The sequence below is a fragment of the Rosa rugosa genome, chromosome 6 (assembly GCF_958449725.1).
Source record: "Rosa rugosa chromosome 6, drRosRugo1.1, whole genome shotgun sequence".
NCBI classification, from domain to species: domain Eukaryota; kingdom Viridiplantae; phylum Streptophyta; class Magnoliopsida; order Rosales; family Rosaceae; genus Rosa; species Rosa rugosa.
In genome coordinates this window covers 41325202-41347779 of record NC_084825.1, presented here as the reverse complement: position 1 = coordinate 41347779, position 22578 = coordinate 41325202, and the positions used below count along the sequence as shown (strand labels likewise).

Below are 22578 nucleotides of genomic sequence, written 5' to 3'. Positions count from 1 at the left end.
GTTGACATCCTTTCTTTGTTCTTCATGCATTGAATGTGTTCTTGATTAGCTAGTTTTCTAGACTATGATTGCATGTTCAATAGGTTTAATTTAGGTGCTTTCACTTAGATTAAATATTCAAGGAAAGTAAAATATGGGAAATCATTTGCTTCGAATGTTTCACATGGTCAACTTATTTCTCATGACATAGATAATCAACTATAGGAATTGTAATTGGATTTCATTCATATGATTGTAGTTTTGATCTTTGTTTCTTGTGTTCCACCCTTGTATATGTGTTTTTACACTTTCTTTATTTCATTTAATTTTAATTCCAATTCTATAATCTCAAAACCCCCCTTTTTATATTAACTTGTATATATTTTTATTCTTTATTTTATTTTTGTACATAATACTTTTTACTTTATTATTTTAATTCTTTATTTGTTTTTTTTTGACAATGACAGGTGTACCCTCAATCCCCGGAATAGAACGATCCCTATTTGCTTATACTACTAACGATGTTTTCAGGGTTAAATTATGCGCTTGCTTTGAGCGTATCACTCATTACTTGGGTCTAACCTTCTATATGCAGCACAAGCTAATGTTTAAGAGCATTAGATTATACTGAAAGCTGCACAATGTTCAAATACAGAATAACTTAATGGGTTGATACTATTAACCAAACTTGTCAGTGGTTTATAGTAAAATGCTAAAAGATGCAATTATGGTAAGGAGACCTGAAAGCTATCGGAAATCGATTTCATTAATGACAAACATATTACATGTTTACTGTATCATATTTTACAGCACTCATAGATGACTGTTAATAGATGGAATCCTTATAAGTAATTTATCAAGTTTAATGGGATTTTAGACATCTCCATGTTTCTGTTGATGGCTCAATAGCAAAGAAAAAAAATCACTATAAGACTGAGTTTGGGGATTTGGGTATATGACATGGCAACTAACAAAATAAGTTGAAGGGCATTGAAACCTCTCACTGGCAATCTGCTTATGCAAAATTAGAGTTAAGCAGTACTGATGCCTTTGAATACAAAGAGAGAATTTGACCAGCAACATTGTTTTAAACTAGTGTTGATCTTTAAGTAGTCTTCTATACCAACTTTACTTTATGATAGACTAGTGTATCACTTTTGTATTCTACTTTGTTTTTTTTTTTTCATCAAATGGGTTTCAGATGTTCTCTGAGTATATTGTATAGCTATTTTTCTTCAATTGTGAATCACAATTTTTTTATTAACCAAAACAATCAATTTTATTAGATGAATTTTCATACAAAAAACAAAGATTCATAAAAAACTAAAGTAGAGTCAACATAGCAAAATTAAAACAAACAAAAGCCGCACTAACTACTATTAATCTCATTCTCATAGCACCAAATTTAAACCTGAACCTAACCAAAACAACAAAAATTCTTTAAAAAAAAAAAAAAAATCATAAACCTAAATTATAATTATTACCACAAACTACAGTAATGCAACCATTGGGACCACTGCATCCAACAAGAAGCGTACGAACCAGATATTAGGATAAGCTTGTCTCCAATGATCCAATTGTGCTCCATAGTGAAACAAACTCCCTCAAAAGTCAATTTGAGCCTTTTGAGAATACAAAACTGTGAAAAATAAAAAGAAAAATCACAAGAGTGTAGATTATCATATTTTCTTTATTATTATTATTTTTTTTTTGTATAAATAATTTCTTTGACACATATTGAACTTCACATGTCCGATAAAAAAAAAAATTACACACGTTTTTTATTTTTTGGAAATTATATACTACAAAATTAATTCAGTCGATTTATTTGAAAGATTCACAATGTCACTCTATCATGTTCCTGAACAAAACTTTGATCCACTGGATGAGACTCTAGAATGTTCCCGCCAAAAATTTCTCCAATTTTTTTGGCCAATGTTCCTGACAGCCGTGTTCCCCTGGACAGCAGCTGACCATGGGGAATATGGTCACTCACCGTCCGATTGAAATCGGACGGTTGACAGCTCTCATCTCAGATTTCATCACTTAGCTGTCATCAGATTTTACAGCACTCATATTAATTATCCGTCACTGCCTCTTCCTTTGCAGGAAATAACAAAAACAATTTTTAAAAGTGCCACCTTTCTCAAAGAAAGAGATTCAGACACAACAATGATAGAAGATCTCTCCTATAAGGCTATAACAAACAATATGTGAGAAAAGATCTCAAAGTTCCCAAGTCCAGCACCTTTGTGTGACTAAAAACCTTACAACATGAGCACTAAAGCAGGCTGCTATACATCTACTCATAGCTGACCGAGTTATCACTGTTTCACCCAAAGAAGAAAAAGAAAGATGTTCAACTGCAGTCATCATCCAAAGTTACAAAATCTTGCACAGGGAGAATTTAAGAAACGCTATGAAAACATAATATTAGCTAATGCACACCTCCACATCAAACCAAGAAAAAGTTATATATTTACATCATGAACATTACATTGCACAACACTAAACTACTGGGATATATGCATTTAGCAGATACCAGGCATAAATAGTGATGTGGATATTGAAATTGAAAACTGTAAAATGATGTCCAAGACTGTAAATACTTCATCATCTGACCTTTGAGTGCCACAGTGTTGGAGGATAATACAAATAAATCAATGATCAAAATCACAGAAGGACATTCCCAGACCTGTAGAAGGGGTGCTTGAATTAGATTAGACTTGGAGTCTAACCAACCAAGTATACTTAAGGAGAGTAAAAAAAAATGAAAAAAGAAACTATCAGATTTGCAAACCATACCATCATTGCAATTAGAAACATCTTGAAGTAACTTGAAATAAGTATTGCCAGCAGAAGGTCTTTGTACCTAGATCAAAATACACAGAATCATATAACGTGTACATTATAACGTGTATGTTATGCTCTAACAAATACGGAAAAAGCTTTATCACAGCATTAAAGGCTGGCTGGAAGATTACTGTTATATTCTTTTAAGCCATGACACTGGGTGATAATAAACGATTGTCCTTGTATGTTCTGGCTGGAAGATTACTGTTATATTCTTTTAAGCCATGACACTGGGTGATAAAAAAACCATTGTCCTTGTATGTTCTATGTTGTTTTAATCTTTCTGACCAAATTCTCACTAATCTTAGGTTCACCATATTCTTGGGTATCCACTATCACTCAATATTTTCAACTGGTCACAAATCAAAGATTTTAGAAGCAATTATCCACTTCAAACTTCTCAAACTATCAAATGATTAAGATATGCATGCTTTCTGAATTAGTTTTCAAAAAGACAGGTAATAAAAGGATGCCTCGATGCCGATGCATCCTGAGAAGTATGACTAGGAAACGTTACCCGAGTGATCTACGTAATTTGCTGAAAGGAGCCCTCGTAGCAAGCACAAAGGTACAAAAAAACCATGAAATTCCCAAAGACAACATCCATCAGCATCTGAAATGAAAACATTTTCCAACCCATCACAATGCACATCAAGTTAGAAATCTAAAACACATAAAATCCAACAAAATTTACCTACATTTTGAAACCTCCAAAGCAATGAAGCGCTCATGGACAAACCCCATTCTTCCTTGGTCCTTTCCAGAAAGAGACTCCTGTCTTGAGTATATAGCTAAGGCACTCAATCCATATATATTGACACATATTTGTAAATGAAACTAAAGAAATTCCAAAAATCATAATCCGAATACGAATGGATACAAGCATCCAAAAGAAGAAACCCGAAAGCTGACTTCCGCAACAAACCCTGCAAATTATGCCAATAAATCACCATTACTCGAAAACCCAGTAACAAAAAAGTTGTACTATAAAACTAAACACAATGCCCATTAAGCAAAACTAAGCAACTTCAGTACCCGAAAGGCGGGAGCTTGCGAGTCAATCACATTATATAGCAAATGGGTATAAGTTTTCTTCTTTTGCAGAATCAAATCAATCAGAATAATCTGGCAGTACCCAACAAAAATTCCAAAAAAAAAAAAAGTTTCAATCTTTATTGAACTGTGAAAACAAAAACGAAGAACAAACCAAGATAGAAGCTTTACTATGGGCTCGCACTCGATGTACTCGTCCGCAATATTTTTTGTATAAATATTTTCTTCGACACATATTGAACTTTAGATGTCCGATCAAAAAAAAAAAAAAATTTACATGTTATTTTACATTTTTTATTTTTTGGAAATTATATACTATATAATTAATTCAGTATGGAAATATAATAAAAAGATTGCTCACTTAAGAGACTCTGAGAGACAAGTGAATCTGACGACTGAAAATAAATGCACAGTTTTAAGTTGTTATAATTTCTACTTTTATATTTAATACATGTGGTTGAGATGTATTTATCGCTCACAGTCCTTTAAAATTATTCTTAGGTGAGCAAATATGATATAATAAATAAGCATCGAAAGATTCACAATGTCACTCTATCATGTTCCTGAACAAACCTTTGATCCACTGGATGAGACTCTAGAATGTTCCCGCCAAAAATTTCTCCAATTTTTTTGGCCAAAGTTCCTGAATGTTCCCTGGGTGTGTTGCCTGTCTCATGAAATGGATAAACAGAGAAAAGTAAGTAAAAGGAATAAGCAATTGGGGCCTCCAAAGCCCTCAACTTCCGAGAGGGAGTCAGGATAAGATAAAAGTCAGATTCCTCAAAAAAGCACAGTGAAACTGTAGGAATTAATTAAAGGCGGGATTAATTGGTCGTCGTCAGACGTGGGGACCCACCAATGACGCAAGGCCCCACTCAGCTGAACTTGCTCGGTAAGCTCAGTGATCACCTTGGACTATTATATGTACCACCTCATTCTTTCCTCTGCACTTCCACAACCTAAAACAACGTACACAGTCTATTCGATCAAAGAGAAAGTCAGAAAGAGAGAGATGATGAGCAGCGGCTGCATCACACTTCATAATGATCTCCGATTCCAGCCGTCCGACGAGGACCTGGTGAGTGATTACTTGGAGAAGAAGAATCAGCGCAAGGATCTCGAAATCAAGGCCATCATCTCTGTAACCAAGATGTTAGAGCACGAGCCTCGCGACTTACCAGGTAATTAAGCAAAGCCATGCATCAATGTCCGGATTCTATATATATCCACTTGTTTTGTATGTACTGTGGGTGTGGGTGTGGGTGCGGGTGTGGATTTACCAAACCATCAAGTAGTTCAAACTAAATTTTTAGCCTTGATTCACAGTCATTCACATAACATGTATATATGTACGTGCATGTGTTTTGTTTGCCGCTATATATATATAGGTCGACACTTAGAGAGTTGTGTCGCAATTTTGCAGCCCTGGTACCAAGGGTGAAATTTCTGATCAGGGAGTGGCAATTCACCATGGCGGACTCTCCGGACATGGAGCGGTACTTCTACAGTCCGCGAGTTTTTAAACACAGCAAAAGCAAAAGCACTCGCTCCAACAGGAAGACGGGGGAAGGCTACTGGAAGAAGCAAGGTGAGGACCGCAGAATCACTCGGGCAGGTTCTGATGAGCAGATCGGGGGGAAGAGGATCTTGACCTTCTACCTGCAGGAGAAACAGAAGACCGACTTTGTTATCCATGAGTATTATCAGACTAAGCCGAATTCTGATGAGCAGATCGGGGACTTTGTTCTTTGCCGCTTCAAGAACAAGTCAGGCAAGTCTGATCATGATCAGCAGGACGATCCACTGTGCGATGGAGGTGAACCTAATAGTGGTAGCTGCAGTATGGTCTCCAATGTTGAAGATCAAGGATCCAAAGAGCTGGGAACTGTTCTTCCGATTCCCAATGGCCATAATGATGAAGCTGAACATGGTGGCGGTAGCTGCAGTATGGCCTTTGATGTTGAAAATCAAGCATCCAAACAGCTGGAAAATGATCTTCCGATTCCCAATGGCAATGATAATGAAGCTGAACATGGAAGCAGCTGCCTCATCACCCCTGGTTTTGAAAATGAAGCTGCAGCATTTGATATGCTTACAGAAGAAGAAATAAACCAGACATTCAAGGAGCTGATAGATGCTGTTTGGCCGGAATATGATGGCAATGAACAAGAAGTTAGTGGCTCGCAAACTGATCCATGTTATATTGATAAGAATGATCTTTCGATCTCTGTCAAAGGTCAACCAGCTGATAGCTGCAATTCATCTGATTCCGATATGGTTGAAGAGGTGAGAACAAACATGCTTTTTGATTTCTGCTATGAAATTTTCAATTTGAAGCACAAGAAGTATATTGAAATGTAGCTAACACTATCTTGTTTGTGATTCTTGATCTACCAGCTACTTGGTGAGCCAGGACATCTGGCCTTACACCTTCATCCACCTCCGCCACCCAATATGTTTGTAAAGGTGAGAACAAACATGCCTTTTAATTTCTGCTATGAAATTTTCAATTTGAAGCACAAGAAGTATACTGAAAATGTAACTAACACTATCTTGTTTGTAATTCTTGATCTACCAGCCACTTGATGAGCCAAGAAATCTGGCCTTACCCCTTCATCCACCTCCATCACCTCAACTGCAGTCACCAATATACACAAAGCTGGGCACCACCAATGTCCAAAATGATGAATCTCGTAAGAGGAAATATTCATTTGGGGATAATGACCCTTTTCTTACGAAGAAGAATCATATCGATGAAGTAGATAGCAACTCTTCATCTAATTCTGAAAATCAAGCTGCGGATGCGATTCCAGAGGTGAGAATAAGCATGCTCTTAAACCCTTTCTTATTTGAATTTCTAAATATTCAGCAGCACAACAAGTGTATCCAAACTTAACTATTTCTTTCTGTGATTGTTAATTCAGGGATATTCTCAACCAGGAGAAAATCTGGAATCTGATTCATTTCAGTCGCAGGAACTACCATCAATAAACAGAGAACCGGGAGATTTTCCCCGTGACAATAATTTAATTGAATGGGGTAAGTTTCCATCTATAACAGAAGGTTTTGACTCTTCTCTCGAGTTCTCAGATACATTTATTGATTGCTACCCCTGTGACGGAAACACCGAAGCCATCTCTGTATCGGTAAACGATTATTCTACATTAGCCATAGGAGAAACACCCAATGTAGCTAGTCAACCTTTATTTATAGGAGAATATCAGTGGAGGCCACAGTAATGATGTGTCTGTAACTTGCATTATTACAGTTGGTGATATTCTCCTACAAATGATTCAAAGATCTCCAAGCTGTATGAAATGCTCAGTGTGTTCTGCATTTCTTGCACTGGAGGCTTTCTGTTTTTCTTTTCTTTTTCTTTGAGAGGGGGTCACAGCATCCCCCAGTGAACTCTTAGTTGAAAGAGGGAATCCATATGGTTGGAATGCCTCTGAATGCAACTAGTCCAGGGAAATAAAGATTTCTTTTCTCATAAGCAGTTCCTCAGAGGTGGAGCTTCCTCTGTTGACATTACTACCGATTTTCATTCCTCAGATTGTCTTGTCCATATAAGTACCAACATTCCTTCCTCTATCGTGTCAACAAAAGTACCGATATTTGTTCCTCATATCCTTAGTTTTCAAATTTCCTAAAATTAAAGGGCATAAGTATCCATATCTTCATCCCCATTAGTGAATCCTCAGGATCACCAATAGTCATTCCTCAAGCAGATACTCTGCAATTAGTCTGTCCTTAAGATCAAAGGACATACACTAAACATCAGTATCATCCGATATCGATGACAATCACAGAAATAAACATGGGAGGTGCTCCTAGAAGAATCCGACTGCAGAGCAGCATCACAAGCCAAGGTGAGATAATCAATCTGATAACATTAAAGAACCCTTCTTTCACAGTAAATAAAATTTTATGCTGAAACTTTAAGGCTATTTGCTACATTCCTTAACTAAATCTGGTTTCTGTTTACAGGTTGGTGAAGATGCAGAAGCATTATATTTGCTGTTTATCTTGCCCAGAAGAAACTGAAAGTCCTGGAAGCAGACAACAGTTCGAAGCTGGCAGCAATTTATAGGATTCTTCCATTTTCCAGGAAGCGTCTCCTTCAAACAGTAAAGCATACGGACCGAGTTCGCAGTCCTAGCCTGAGAGGCCACTATGGACAAACAACTGTACCGAGTTCGTAGTCCTAGCCTGAGAGGCCACTATGGACAAACAACTGTAGCATAGTCGCTAATCTGTAAGCGGTATCACATAGCAGCTGCAGCATAGCTGCTGAAGAATAATCAGGCTGCAGCATTCTGTCTGGTTATTGAAAAAGGAAGTTTTGGGCTCCATCTGTTAATGGAGTAGTGGTTACAATCATTTCCGAGATGTATGAATACAATCAAAGGTCATAGAGAGGACTTCAGACTGAGAGTCTGACCCATGCCTACAACCAAAAATTGTATTGCAGTTCAAACTGCTCTTGTTTGTATTACGCTAATATTATTGTACATTTTGTTCATTATGAAGCTTGAACATTCAATGGAATTTTGTGTATTCTATTCCGTCCTTCTATTTGAACTCACAATGCATACAGGCTTTTAATCGCTCAGTTTTCAACAGAAAATGGCCATTGCATTCAGTCAGCAATGAGCATCTCTGATATATTTCCATAAATTCGTGGGAAGGAAAACACTAAACTATCATCCTAGAAGAGGAGAGATCACTAGAATACCGACTTCGGGCATTTGGATATGTCATGTCATGGCTACTTAAGCGGAAGAAAGGAATTAGGCGTCATTTAATCTAGGATGCATCTTGCTCATTACTTGGGTCTAAGCTTCTATATGCAGCACAAGCTAATGTTAGAGCATTAGATTATGCTGAAAGCTGCACAATGTTCAAATACAGAATAACTTAATGGATTGATACTATTAACCAAACTTGTAAGTGGTTTATAGTAAATTGCTAAACGATGCATGAATATAAAACTGCAAGGAGAACTAAAGCTATCGGAAATTGATTTCATTAGTGACAAACATTTTACATGTTTACTGCACCATATATTACAGGACTCATATTAATTATCTGTCACTGCCTCTTCCTTTGCAGGAAACAACAAAAACAATTTTCAGAAGTGCCGCCTTTCTCAAAGAAAGAGATTTCAGACGCAACAATGATAGCAGATCTCTCCTATAACAAACAGTATGTGAGAAAAGATCTCAAAGTTCCCAAGTCCAGCACCTTTGTGTGACTAAAAACTTTACAGCATGAGCACTGAAGCAGGCTGCTATACATCTACTCATAGCTGACCGAGTTATCACTGTTTCACCCAAAGAAGAAAAAGAAAGATGTTCAACTGCAGTCATCATCCAAAGTTACAAAATCTTGCACATGGTGAATTTGAGAAATACTATGAAAACATAATATTAGCTAATGCACTCTCCACATCAAATCAAGAAAAAGTATCTGTTTACATCATGAACATTACATTACACAACAGTACACTACTTGGATATATGCATTTAGCAGATACCAGGCATAAAGTGTGATGTAGATATTGAAATTGAAAACTGTAAAATGATGTCCGAGACTGTAAATACTTTATCGTCTGACCTTTGAGTGCCACAGTGTTGGAGGATAATACAAATAAATCAATGATCAAAATCACAGAAGGACATTCCCAGACCTGTAGAAGGGGTGCTTCATTCAGATTAGACATGGAGTCTAACCAAGTATACTTAAGGAGGGTAAAAAAACATAGAAAAAGAAACTATTAGATGTGCAAACCATACCATCATTGCAATTAGAAACATCTTGAAGTAACTTGAAATAAGTATTGCCAGCAGAAGGTCTTTGTACCTATATCAAAATACACAGAATCATATAACGTGTACATTATAACGTATATATTATGCTCTAACAAATACAAAAAAATCTTTATCACAGCATTAAAGGCTGGCTAGAAGATTACCGTTATATTCTTTTAAGCCATGACATGGGTGATAATAAACCATTGTCCTTGTATGTTCTGTATTACTTTCCTTCCATTCCATAAATTTCAAACCATGTTGTTCTAATCTTTCTGACCAAATTCTCACTAATCTTAGGATCACCATATTCTTTGGTATCCACTATCACTCAATATTTTCAACTGGTCACAAATCAAAGATAAGCAATTATCCAATTCAAACTTCTGAGCTTATCAAATGATTAAGATATGCGTGCTTTCTGATCTAATTTTCAAAAAGACAGGTAATGAAAGGATGCCTCGATGCTGATTCATCCTGAGAAGTATGACTAGGGAATATTACCCGAGTGATCTAGGGAATTTGCTGAAAAGAGCCCTCGTAGCAAGCACAAAGGTAGAAAAAAACATGAAATTCCCAAAGACAACATCCATCAGCATCTGAAATGAAAACATTTTCCAACCCATCACAATGCACATCAAGTTAGAAATCTATAACACATCAAATCCAACAAAATTTACCTACATTTTGAAACCTCCAAAGCAAAGAAGCAAAGCTCATGGACAAACCCCACTCTTCCCTGGTCCTTTCCAGAAATAAACTCCTATCTTGAGTATATAGCTAAGGCACTCAATGCATTTATCTTGACACATATTTGTAAATGAAACGAAAAAAATTTCCGAAAACCATAATCCGAGTAGTAATGGATACAAGCATCCAAAAGAAGAAACCCGAAAGCTGACTTCCACAACAAACCCTGCAAATTATGCCAATAAATCACCATTACTCAAAAACCCAGTAACCAAAAGCTGTACTATAAAACTAAACACAATGCCCATTAAGCAAAACTAAGCAACTTCAGTACCTGAAAGGCGGGAGCTTGCGAGTCAATCACATTATATAGCAAATGGGTATAAGCTTTCTTCTTGTGCAGAATCAAATCAATCAGAATAATCTGGCAGTACCCAACAAAATCCCAAAAGAACAAAAAAAGTTTCAATCTTTATTGAACTGTGAAAACAAAGATGAAGAACAAACCAAGATAGAAGCTTTACTATGGGCTCGCACTCGATGTACTCGTCCGCAACTGCCTTGCAATTATCCTAATCACAGAAATTGAAACCCTTGTTTTACCTCCGGTAAAATCAAAATGGGTTCTTGAGATTCAGTGAAATTGAATACAGAGAAAAAAGAAATTACGCATTTCATGAGTCGAATATTTCCAGGTGAGTATTGAACGAAAAGCCTCATCATTCGAGCCCCACATTCCACACATCGATACTCCATCAATCGGCTTCAGACCCTTTTCTTCTACCTCTCTATTTTTCTCCCAGTCTCTGTTTCTCTGGCGCCACTGTTCTTCTTTCTGTTATACCCAATTTGGGCTCTTCCCTCATTTTCTTGAAATGTTGGGGTTAAGCCCCAAATCTCTAGGCCCATTGGTTTTTCTCATTTCATTCAAACGATGTCGCATTGAAATGCTCTCTCTTTTTAGCTAGGTTGTAGCACATTTGAATTCAAAATGTGTAGTGAAAAGGAAACAAAACAACCCTTCTTGGGATTGATAGTTGGCTATAGCTAGCTAGACCACCCTATTGTGGTCCATGCAACTGTTGTTGCTTGGTTAAATGGAGTTGTGCTCAAGCATCTTCAGATTGAGATTGATAGTTTGAGGATTAGATTTGAGAAATACTAGCGACTTTCTGACATGTACGGTGATTCGTGAAATAATCGGTGGTTGAGAAATGAGCATAGAGAACTGTGCGCGAGCGTTATCTACAATGAATCGCACAATATTTAATGGTTGAGAAATGAGTATAAAAGACTGCACATGTTAGTAGTCTGTACGTTTAAAGATGTTTGTCTGCTCTTTTGTCTTTTACCTTTGCCATGTGACCTGTTCTATCATCATCATCAATGGTGACTCCTAAGTAAGCCTAGCAACCTATGTATACCTGCTCTAGAGGCTATAGAATGGGCACCTCCTAGATCTACTTTCAACGCTTAGATAATCCTTAATTTATTTAACAAAATCAGCATGTCTAATGATTTTCCTTAATCTATATATTATGTGCATCATTGAACCAACCATTTTAGATACTCGATCACCGCTTGAATTAAGCTTCGCACTGATATACAACTTTAAAGTATATACATATATACTTTCATTTATATTAATTTCTTTTGTTTTTTATGCTAGCTACATACATCCAGAAAATCAAATTAGGATTTCCATTTCCTCGAGCCAGTGAAGATATATATATTAATTAATTATCCTACATGCTAGCTGTTTGAGATTGATTAATATCATTTGATATTGGTATGAATTATATATTCTTATGAATTATGAATAATTATGGAGTAAGCTCTGAAACTCAGGTCCAAAAAATATAGTCCGATCAGCAAGATTATCACTTCTTTTATATTTACATTAAAACTACATATATAATAGCTAGATTGGAAGAATCATCTACTGTAAATAACTATAAAGCATGATATATATTGATTCAGTGAAAGATTACTGTATTAGCGGGGCATCAGTCAGGCACTGGAATTTGTTGAGTTACACTAAATATATGAACCCTAAGAGCATCTTTAGCAGACTCTCTATTTTGGCTTATCGGCTATTTTAGAGAGCATGTTTAGCTTTTTATCTATTTTAGCAGCTGCACCAGACTCCTAAGTAACTCTCTATTATAACTTTTAACTATCTCGCTCCTAAATATAGAGAGCGAGATGAGACTCTCTATAATTTAAAACATTCATTTTGAGTTACTTTATGTAATTTATAAATACATTTAAACTATTTAATATTTCTTTAAAAAATAATATAAAATCAAAATTAGCTAAAATAGAGAGCACTGATACAAATATATTTCTAAGAGCATCTTTAGCAGACTCTCTATTGTGGCTCCTTAGCTATTTTGGAGAGCATGTTTAGTTTTTTTATCTATTTTAGCAGCTGCACCAGACTCCTAAGTGGCTCTCTATTATAACTTTTAGATATCTCGCTCCTAAATATAGAGAGCGGGATGAGGCTCTCTATAATTTAAAACATTCATTTTAAGTTATTTTATGTAATTTATAAATACAATTAAACTATTTAATATTTATTTAAAAAATAATATAAATTCAAAACTAACTCAAATAGAGAGCATTGATGCAGACGTAATTCTAAAGTGGCTAGCTAAAATAACTTTTTAGCTACTTTAGCTAAAATTTGACTCAAAAATGGCATTGCTAAAGATGCTCTAAAGTGGCTAGCTAAAATGACTTTTTAGTTATTTTAGCTAAAATTTAACTAAAAAATAGCTAGCATTGCTAAAGATGCTCTAATCTCACAGCAGCATTATATTTTTTGGAACCTTACCAATCACCACATAGAAAAGGAAACATGTTTATACTTTATAGTACGTTCTGATTAAGCTTTTCATGGAGTAAATATATGCATAACTAGTGCAACACTTGCAATTAAGAACGTACTGCGACTAATTATTATAAGACTCGGACTAAGAGGGATAACGTGAAGCAGTTAGTTGAAGAGTGTGTAGTACTTAATTATCATCTTAAGCAATCAAGTCTATATATGTGATCGTACTTCATGTTAGATGTGAGCTGCCTTTCTTTGATAATTATTTGTTTGTGTTTTGACTGTTTTCCATCATCCATGACATGTAATAAATTCGTATATACTTAACATGATTAACTAACAATACACTACTTTATCCTCTAATATACGTACCTTATATATGTTAAAATTAATAAGATAACCAATTAATAAGCTTGAGGATTGATAAGTACAAATCATGATCACGAGGTGAAAATCATAACTAAGAAATGGGAGATGCATGATTAGCTAGACTTGTGAGCAAATTAGCATGAATTACACAAAGGCGATGTATACTTGAAGCACTTGAATCTACATATATTTTCAATATAGATCTACAAAACACACCGTTTCGAAGAAAAATTTGTATCAGAAGCTAGCATCAGACTTCTTACATTTCTCTTGGGTGATTAATTTAACTATATATGTAGTATAACACGTATGAAGTAAACAAAGGGATTACTCCTATCCAAAGTAATTAAGACAGAACCAAAACTGATTAAGACGACTACGTACATTTAACTACCAAGATTAAAACTAGCTAGCTAGGGTAAAATACTTGACAATGCATATGGTACTAGAGATTTTGAATATATGTGGGAGCTATTCATGCTATACCTCTTGACAATATCACTGAAGTTTCCGCGCCTTACCAGCTGTAAAGGATGCCTAACTTAGCAGCTGCAGCAGCAAGCAACTAAGTAAACACTTAATTAACACAATTCAGAAAGTACAGAAAGATAAGCACATAACTGGTAAACAACGATATGGCATAAAAATCAAATGTTTGATGTATAAATTTACTGAATAAATACCTGTATATTGTAAGTCTGTATAAAACACTGAGAGTTTTAAGTACTACTGCCCTTAATTAGACTTAGTTGTTCCATACCTTGGCATACATACATTGTTTTTCGCAATTGATGGATCTTTAAACCAAAGAATTTATCATCAGTACTGTCAACTTTTTTGTGTCTTAGATTTAGATGTGAAAGTGATCCAATGATATGATCAATGTATTCAAAGTGCATAGTATCAACTACTAGCTAGTAGAACCCGTAATATATATTGCTGTAAAGAAATTGATTTGCTAATTCATATATCACTTTGTTTTATATATAATATAGTTCCTAATGATCAAAGACAATTATAAACGACAAGGAAGTAGCAGGTTTTCCTGTATCTGAACTAAGCCTCATCAAATGCAGGTTAGGGATCCGAATAAAACGACAAGGAAGTAGATTTTCCCTTTTCAGAAAGCAGCTGATCCGCTGAACCGGCCAGTGGGGCAGCATAATTGGGCAGCCTTAATTCCAGAGGTTGAGAAAGCGAAGAAGAAGGAAGGTGATGATGATGATGATGTTGATGTGGAGAGAGCGAAGCCACTGTGGAAGACAATATCTGACATTGTTCTGGTTCATCTTCTTGCATTGGACTGTACTCCATGTTCACACCAAACAGCCTAAGCCGCTTATTAGTAGTAGGACTCATATTTTTACCATGGTGATGGTGATGATGTTGGACCAGTGGCACTGAATCAATCACCACGGCGGGACTAATTCCTCTGTGGTGGTAGTATTGTTGTTGTTGCTGCTGCTGCTGCTGCAGTTGGTAGGGGTTGATCTGATGATACTGATACTGGTGATGGTATGGATGGTGAATGTTGTAATGAAAATGCTCGTGATGCCGCAGCGGCATTGACATTAGTGGAGGCCGCTGCAGCGAGTAAAATCGCCCTCCACCTCCCCAGAGAGAAGTTTGATTAGGGGGTAGAGGAGGCGGAGGGCGGCGTTTCCAGTCAATGTACAAGACATTTGAGTCCCTTACACTCCGCTCGAAGGACACAATGTCACCAGCATCAAGCTTCTTGTCCTTGACAAACCGGCTCCAGCCTTTGGTCATCACATAGCTCTGGCTACTGTTCCAGTAAGAGTACCTGAACCGCCACGGCTTCCCAGTCCGGTCCTGGAAGTTTAATAACAGACCCTTCTCGTTGGTGGACGAATCAAGTGGGAAGTACTTCTCGGCATGTTGTTTTGGGATCACTAGACGGTTGAGCTTGCCCACATCACTTGGGGTAACAACTTTGTCAAACATGTGCTCTCGCTCACTGTTTGGGGGCCAATCGTTGTTGTTGTTGTTGTTGTTGTTGTCGTTGTCTTTCGCATTTCTTAGTGACAAGTCCATGAAGTTTATGGCTTCTGGGGTTTGGGAGGAGGATGATGATGACCCATAATTGTAAGAAGGAGATAAGTACTTACTGTTAATGATGTGGTTCTTGTCTTCTTCTTCCTCTTCTTGATCCTCTTCTTTATCAGAATACCCTTTTTGATCTCCTTGCACAAAGTACTCCATGACCCACCTCCAATTTCAGCCTAACTGTATATCAATTCCTGGATCTGGAGCAATATGATTCAAAACCCTACCTGCTCAGTATAGTAATCTTAATTAATCAGTGAAAAATAAAATGGAAAGATTAAGATCATAAATACCGATAATGAATGAATTACAAGACCTTACCTGGAGCAACTACCCAGTTAATTGCTTAGATCTCTGAGGCCCTAGAGACTTAGAGATAGCCAAAAGGGAGCTCTATCTAGCTCTCAGTTTGAGTCCCACAGTAAAAGGGCCGGTGGCTTCTTTCACTCGAACCCTAAACATCATAAGTAAGGTGGAATAGTAGTTGTTGGGTACTGTTGACCAAGCCAGATAAGAGAAGAGAGATCATCATGCATATGCAAGGACCAGATGGCTGACCGATGATGTTGCTTTAATTGTACTGCTCAATTTAGTAGCTGATTATTAATTACCTCCATTGATGAAGCTGAGCTAGATGTTCTTCAGAAGTGAGAAGAAAGCAGAAAAACACATCCGTCTTCAGTTTTTCTTCTTGAGAAGAAAGAAAGGAGCGAGGGGACTGAGGGAGAAGAAGAAACTGTTATACATAGCTAGCTAGCTAGGGACCCATGATATGAAGGATATGGGGTTTTGGGTCATGTGAGCTTTGTCCTTTTCTTTATTCAATAATTTTTGGCTAATTACCTATCTATTAATTTCTCTCTGTGCTGAGAAGACCAGCAAGGCTAGAACACCAGAAGAGATAGGGCTGCTGGAACATAGTTACTGTGGGAATTCATCTGCACAATAAAGATAACAGTGTTAATGTTATTGTAGTTCTTTCTATTATTATAGGCCACTTGTGGTGGAAATTAGAGGGCACGTTAGCTATAGCTAGAGGGTTAGGTTTGGGGTTTTTTCCTTCTTCTTTTTTTTTGACTTTTGGTGTCATTGATAGTGTACTATAGCTACAATTGCTGGTCCTGCCATCCAGCAAGTCCCCAGGGCCAGGCGATCGAGCTTTAGCTTAATTAGCGAACACTGATATGATCAGTGATCGTCTGCTGCAGGCACACAGACTGGTTGCATGCGCGCGCCTCCAAACTTCTGTTCGATCGCCGGCCGTGGTCGGACTCCGAAAGAGATGGTTCCCTAATCAGGCGCACACATACAATAAATGACTTGTTTACATCTCTCGCAAACTCCCATGTATAGCTAAAATTATTTTGTGTGAAAGAGATGTGATGATCAAGGAAAATGAATCGATAAATGTAGTACAAGTGACTTTATTCTTCTAATTTTATATATTTACAGTATTTGTTTCGTGAGAGTGAAATCGTCGTTGCAACTTATTTCAATATTTAGGTGCGTTGAAACATCGAGAGTATAAGACTCTAATATTTCCACCGATAGATACATATTATCACAAATGTAATTAAAGTTCATACGTATTTGTTTCACAACCTTATATATTCAAATCAAAGAACCCTAGGGCGAAACCCCAATACTAATATTCTTTTCTTGTCCATGACTTCTATCTTCTCGACCAAACCCTAATACATTTCTATTGGACTTTTCGATGGCAAATTAATTAATGCTCCTAAATGATATCGCTTCATTACCAAAAAAAGTTTTTGGAAGATCTTATTCCAAAATTAAATCGGTGTTTATGAGTCTAGTTGGTTAAGTGAAGCATAGAATATCTTTTTTTTCTTATTTCCTTTTATGGTAACCATGATGCTTATCCTGTGGTTCAAATTGCCGAGAAAAATCATCCGTCTTGCTTGGTATGCACTGTTCTTCTTCTTCTTCTTCTCTTCTTTTTCTTTGAGAGAGAGAGAGAGGGAGGGAGGGAGGGGGAGAGGGGGAGAGAGAGAGACTCTTCTTAATTGTTAAATGTCATCAGCAACAAAATGAATTAATAGCAATAAAAAGCTAGCACACAAGAATCACACGAGAAGAAAACCTGTATCTATCAATTAACCAAAAACATACAGTCCATACTCCATAACATAGTAAAGGCCGGACAACCTGACGTGCATCCGACTATTAATTCTTATTAACTTGAGCAGAAAAAAAAACTTCAGAGCAAACAATTGAAACAGCAATATTGTGTAAGGTGTTAGGGGTGTATTTGATATAAAATTGTAGACACCAAAAATTTAATGAAAATAAAATTCATTAAATAATTTGGTTAACACTTCAAATTATGACCGAACAAATTTAGTCGGCATGTGAGTCCCACAAAATGTGCACGTGGCTTATGAGTAAGCAAAACTAAGCAGACTCAGGGAATGACACGTGGCGGCGTACAAAAAGCCCGACGGCAATAAATAAATTTGTTCCGACTTAATCAGCTGATATTAAAGCAGATCAATCAAATTAAATCAATTGATTCCGAGTCAAATCAAGTATTAAATTTCGTCTGCTGATTAGATGTCAATTTATAATCAAGATGAAAATCAGCCATCAAATTAATTGGCTAATTCCTTAATAGTCGTGATTAAATCAGTTAATTAAAGCTGATTGATTTGATTATGTTATTAAGGAAAATGATAATTAAAATCAGCCATCAAATTGATTGGCTAATTCCTTAATGATCGTGATTAAATCAGTTAATTAAGGCTGATTGATTTGATTATGTTATTAAGGAAAATGTAATTAATTACGTGTCATCAAGGCATTCCAAATGAAGAGAGACGCCGACACTATAAATACCCCTTCTCAAATCAAGAGAAGGACTTCAGCCAAAAAAGAGAAGAAAATACTCTCAAAATTTCTGAAGCCTCTCAAGCTCGTGTGAAGAACCCTCAAGTTGCCAAATAGCCGGTTCCTCACCAACCTCAAGTCAAAACGTTCGTCACCTGTCAACTCTCATGATCATCGTACCACTCAAGATCAAGCGTCAAGCCCTTCAGCGAAATTCATCGTCAGAGATAGAATCAGAGGATTACCAAATATTGTAACCCGCACTTAAATAAATAAAATTATTATTTTTGTACACGTGTCTGTATTCTGTTTGCTTTCAGATTCTCGTGTTTACAAAAATATTAGAGAAAAATTCAGTCACCGTCCCCAAACTATGCTGCCAAGGCCAATTTGATACCCGAACTCTCAAAAGTATCAATGTAATACCCAAAGACATATTTTGACATCAACGTGATGCTTCCGTCCAAAATTTGTGACGGTTCCGTTAAAAAAGTGATGTGGCAAGCACATGAAGACCAAAACTAAAGAAAAGGACCAATGTACCCTTTTCTTTTGTTAATTCATTTTTTTTTCTTTTTCTTTTTCCTTCTTCTTCTTCTTCTTCTTCTCTGATGATCTGGGAACTTTCCCATAAAACTTGACATCATCATCATCATCAGGAGAGTCAATGATGCTTAAGCCAACTTTACCACTACCCGAGCTCCTCTTATGCCCATGAAGAGGTGGTCTCGGGGACCTAAAGGGGCTGCCTAGATACAAAAACACCCTAAAATCTAGAGGCGAAGTTGGGCTCCTAACTGAATCAAAATTTGTTAAACCTATAGGACTCAACCCCACAAACAGACCAGGGACAATGAAAAAAAAAATTGCTTTTCAGATTCGGTCCAAGAACATCAGACCGGAAATGTGACTCAGACAGAGCATTAGAAATTGGCATATGCCCCATTTGGTGTTGATCTTGATCCTTTTGAGTTGACCTGGTCCTCTTCCTCAGCATTATCTCAAAATCCCCAATTAAGCACCAAAAAGCCCTCTATTTCTGTATCAAAACCAACGAAGTTCAAATCAATACAAGAACTAATCAACAATCAATAGCTTATAGTCATCCAGAACATCACAATCCATGAGCTACATTGTACAAAACAAATACAATAAACACAATTAAACCTCTCACATACATAACACTTTTTCCTTTATAGCATAAACCAAATTCCAAAAATCCTTCACAAAACCAATATATTATACCACTTGAAGCTCAATCTCTCACCTTCACATGAGAAAACCCAATCCGGAAATTTCCTTGCAATCTTTGAGCAAATGTCCTCTTCCCCAATTTCCTCATCCTCTCCAGCCAAAACTTGTCGCTCACCGCCGACGTCATCATCATCATGGCCACGGCGGTCATCGAAATTGAGAGGGCTCAGGAAAGGTAGATCGAGAAGGCGAACGAGAGGGGTCTGACGACGACGGGTGTGGGCTCGGATCAGGTCAGCGATGGGCGAAGCAATTGGGGAGTCGAATGAAGTGTTGGGCCTAATGAGCTCGGAGTTTTGTGGTGGTTCAGCGTTGGAGTTGAGGTGGGGAGGTTGTCGTCGAAGTCGGCGTCGGAGAGGTCGATGAATTCCCAGAGAGAGTCTTGATCAAAGTCTTCGAATTGCAAGAATTCGAAATCTTCGAAGCAATCTTCGAAGCTGCTGACGGAACTTGCCATGGTTGATTTTGGTTTCCGATTTGAGAATGAAATTTTGGGGCTTATTTAGTTTAATTTTGAGAGAGAGAGAGAGAGAGTTGAAATTTTGGGGATTCTTGTTCTTCAGTTTTTGTTCTTCCTGGGTTCTTGTTCTTCGGTTTAAGTTGAAGATGAAAAGCATACATTTTTTTTAATATATATATATAACAAAATTGGTGTAAAAGTACGACTTTGCCCTTAAAAATCTGTCACATGTATGACACGTGATCATTTTTAACGGAACCGTCACAAATTTTGGACGGAAGCATCACGTTGATGTCAAAATATATCTTTGGGTATCACATTGATACTTTTGAGAGTTCGGGTATCAAATTGGCCTTGACAGCATAGTTTGGGGACGGTGACTGGATTTTTCTCAAAATATTAAATACATTGTATATTTGTGTATTGTTCTACTCAAATGTCATCACGTGTTATAATAAAATTTTGAGTGACTTAGCTAGTTAGGTTCAATGTTCACGTTATAGAAGGATATGATTTATGCTCATATTCTATATCATTTTACTCAAATGTCATGAAGGATATGATTTATGCTCATATTCTATATCATTTTACTCAAATGTCATCAAGTGGTGTAAACTTTACACTTAAAGTTATGGATAAAAACTAGTGTAATAAACTAATAATCTAGAAAGTTAATAATTGGGCTTCTTATCATTTCAAAATATTCTTATAAGTTTTCTAATTGTTTCCAATTTAATTGAGACAATGCATAGTCAAATAAACTAAAAGTGCTAGAAACCCTAGCACGTCCACACTTTCTCTCTCAAGTCTCAATCTACCCGAATTTGGATCCGAATCCGATGGCAACCCCCCAATCAGAGTAGAGGAGGCGACATTCCTGAATGGCGTCCTCTCGTAGCATGGCCCCTCAGCCCTCCCTTATGTCGAGGAAACCAAATGGCACATCAGCCACCACCTCGTCGCCCTCCTTGGAGCCCAACATTGCGACTTTCACCCATAACGACAGTCATAACGTCAACCTTATCCAGGCCGAAGGCACCACCCCGATGCCCGTGATCTACCTGCGCTTCCTTCCCTGCTTTTACCCCACCATGGACCTGATCATCAAGCATCCTCATCCTTATATATGACAACCTCTCTATCATGGTCCCCATTCCCTATCTGCAGGCCTAGGTCTTCCCCATTTTCAATCTGCTCGATTTCACTAGGCTTCTCAACGACTACTTTGGTCGAGACCCGCCTCTTTGCCTTAGTTACAAGGGCAAGGAAAAGGTTTAGTTTCTCTTAGGTTTATTTTGCCTATTGAATGGACTTTGACCATTTGATTACTTGATTCTTAGTTTTTTCAATTGTACTGGGCGATTGAGATTGCTATTTAGAGAGTTAGGTTAATCAAGTTTTAGTCCTTTTGATAGGCTCGTTTTTAAGAATAAACGAGCTAAACTTGTTTGCAATGAGTGGTACTTGTTAGTTTTGATTGTTTGCTTGGTCAAAGATAAAAATTGATGTATGTGTTGTTCTGATTATGATAAGGAATGAAATTATCTGCTTCTTAAAAAAAAAAATAATAATACAAAAAAAAAAACACGACCAAATTATTCTTATGAGTTTTCTTATACTATTCAATTGAGCTTTTTGCTTTTGTTCAAATAATTTTCAATTTAGTTACATTGACATAGATATTGGTCCCAATTTTCATTGGGAACTATATTTGTTCACATTTGACCTGCCCATTATTGATTTTTGTGGTCCATTTTTCATCTTCCACATTATGGCTTCAAAACTCTGCAGGTACCACACATATATTATCTTTGTTGATGCTGAGCTCCTACTCCTTCATATGTATTGATAGAGAAAAAAAAATTAAAATTATCTTTGTTGAAGCCGAAATTTTGAAACTTCTAACTTCACCTTCCAAGTTCACACTCACATTAGTGACATTACCATCCCCACTTCTTAGAACTTTGAAATTTTAGCATACCGATATTCCTACTTAAAAAGTTTGAGATTCTTGATTAATACACACATCTTTTGTAATTTAAACTAGTTAGCTTAGAAGTAAACATTTACGATTAGTCATGAAAGACGATTTGCACGCACATTAGTTTTCGAGGATTTGTCATTCCCGTTCGTTATGTGGAATATATATCAACCACTATGCATATCTTGCCGGCCTCATCTAAAGAAAAAATACATGTTCATTTTAATCTCCATCTCTATCACTGCATTTAGTCTTCCTACAACAAAAGTATGGCTTTAACAATTCAATTGTCAAAAGTAAAACTAGTCAAGCATAAACACAAACATATTCACAGGACAAAAGGTAAATATATAAACACACTTGCTCACCTAAAGTA

At 36.7% G+C, this 22578-nt stretch overlaps 3 protein-coding genes and 1 pseudogene across 4 annotated transcripts; 1 reads left to right on the top strand and 3 right to left on the bottom strand.

Moving 5' to 3' along the window:
• Window positions 1-2061: 2061 nt before the first annotated feature.
• Window positions 2062-4444, bottom strand: LOC133716797 (protein ARV 2-like; annotated as a pseudogene).
• Window positions 4445-4792: 348 nt separating this feature from the next.
• LOC133715649 (uncharacterized) lies at window positions 4793-8444 on the top strand. The gene is made up of 6 exons (XM_062142245.1): window positions 4793-5066; window positions 5309-6171; window positions 6283-6351; window positions 6464-6700; window positions 6810-7754; window positions 7873-8444. The coding sequence occupies exons 1-5, from the start codon at window positions 4808-4810 to the stop codon at window positions 7122-7124; spliced, it is 1743 nt and encodes a 580-aa protein (XP_061998229.1). The 5' UTR covers window positions 4793-4807; the 3' UTR covers window positions 7125-7754; window positions 7873-8444.
• A 451-nt stretch (window positions 8445-8895) lies between these two features.
• LOC133715653 (protein ARV 2-like) lies at window positions 8896-11516 on the bottom strand. Its single transcript, XM_062142250.1, has 9 exons — window positions 11055-11516; window positions 10910-10957; window positions 10720-10809; window positions 10566-10611; window positions 10380-10462; window positions 10200-10294; window positions 9681-9747; window positions 9502-9574; window positions 8896-9208 (listed from the first exon to the last, which is right to left on the bottom strand). The coding sequence occupies exons 1-9, from the start codon at window positions 11139-11141 to the stop codon at window positions 9108-9110; spliced, it is 690 nt and encodes a 229-aa protein (XP_061998234.1). The 5' UTR covers window positions 11142-11516; the 3' UTR covers window positions 8896-9107.
• Window positions 11517-14527: 3011 nt separating this feature from the next.
• On the bottom strand, window positions 14528-16618 carry LOC133715651 (B3 domain-containing transcription factor NGA1-like). Of its 2 annotated transcripts, none has more exons than XM_062142249.1 (2): window positions 15982-16618; window positions 14528-15860 (listed from the first exon to the last, which is right to left on the bottom strand). In XM_062142249.1, exon 2 carries the CDS (start codon window positions 15814-15816, stop codon window positions 14671-14673), a length of 1146 nt encoding a protein of 381 aa, XP_061998233.1. In that variant the 5' UTR covers window positions 15817-15860; window positions 15982-16618; the 3' UTR covers window positions 14528-14670. The 2 variants fall into 2 exon arrangements, with proteins under 2 accessions (XP_061998233.1, XP_061998232.1); XM_062142248.1 differs by having other exon boundaries at window positions 14528-15887; window positions 15982-16617.
• Window positions 16619-22578: the final 5960 nt, after the last annotated feature.

Bases quoted from the DNA above. Each gene is read 5' to 3' on its own strand.
- LOC133715649 (XM_062142245.1), top strand. From the start codon at position 4,808: ATGTACCACCTCATTCTTTCCTCTGCACTTCCACAACCTAAAACAACG. The intron at 5,067-5,308 runs GTAATTAAGCAA...GCAATTTTGCAG, and splicing joins CGAGCCTCGCGACTTACCAG to CCCTGGTACCAAGGGTGAAA. The intron at 6,172-6,282 runs GTGAGAACAAAC...TTGATCTACCAG, and splicing joins ATTCCGATATGGTTGAAGAG to CTACTTGGTGAGCCAGGACA.
- LOC133715653 (XM_062142250.1), bottom strand. From the start codon at position 11,141: ATGGAGTATCGATGTGTGGAATGTGGGGCTCGAATGATGAGGCTTTTC. The intron at 10,463-10,565 runs GTATCCATTACT...TATATACTCAAG, and splicing joins GTTTCTTCTTTTGGATGCTT to ATAGGAGTTTATTTCTGGAA. The intron at 10,295-10,379 runs GTAGGTAAATTT...TTTTCATTTCAG, and splicing joins TGCTTTGGAGGTTTCAAAAT to ATGCTGATGGATGTTGTCTT.
- LOC133715651 (XM_062142249.1), bottom strand. From the start codon at position 15,816: ATGGAGTACTTTGTGCAAGGAGATCAAAAAGGGTATTCTGATAAAGAA.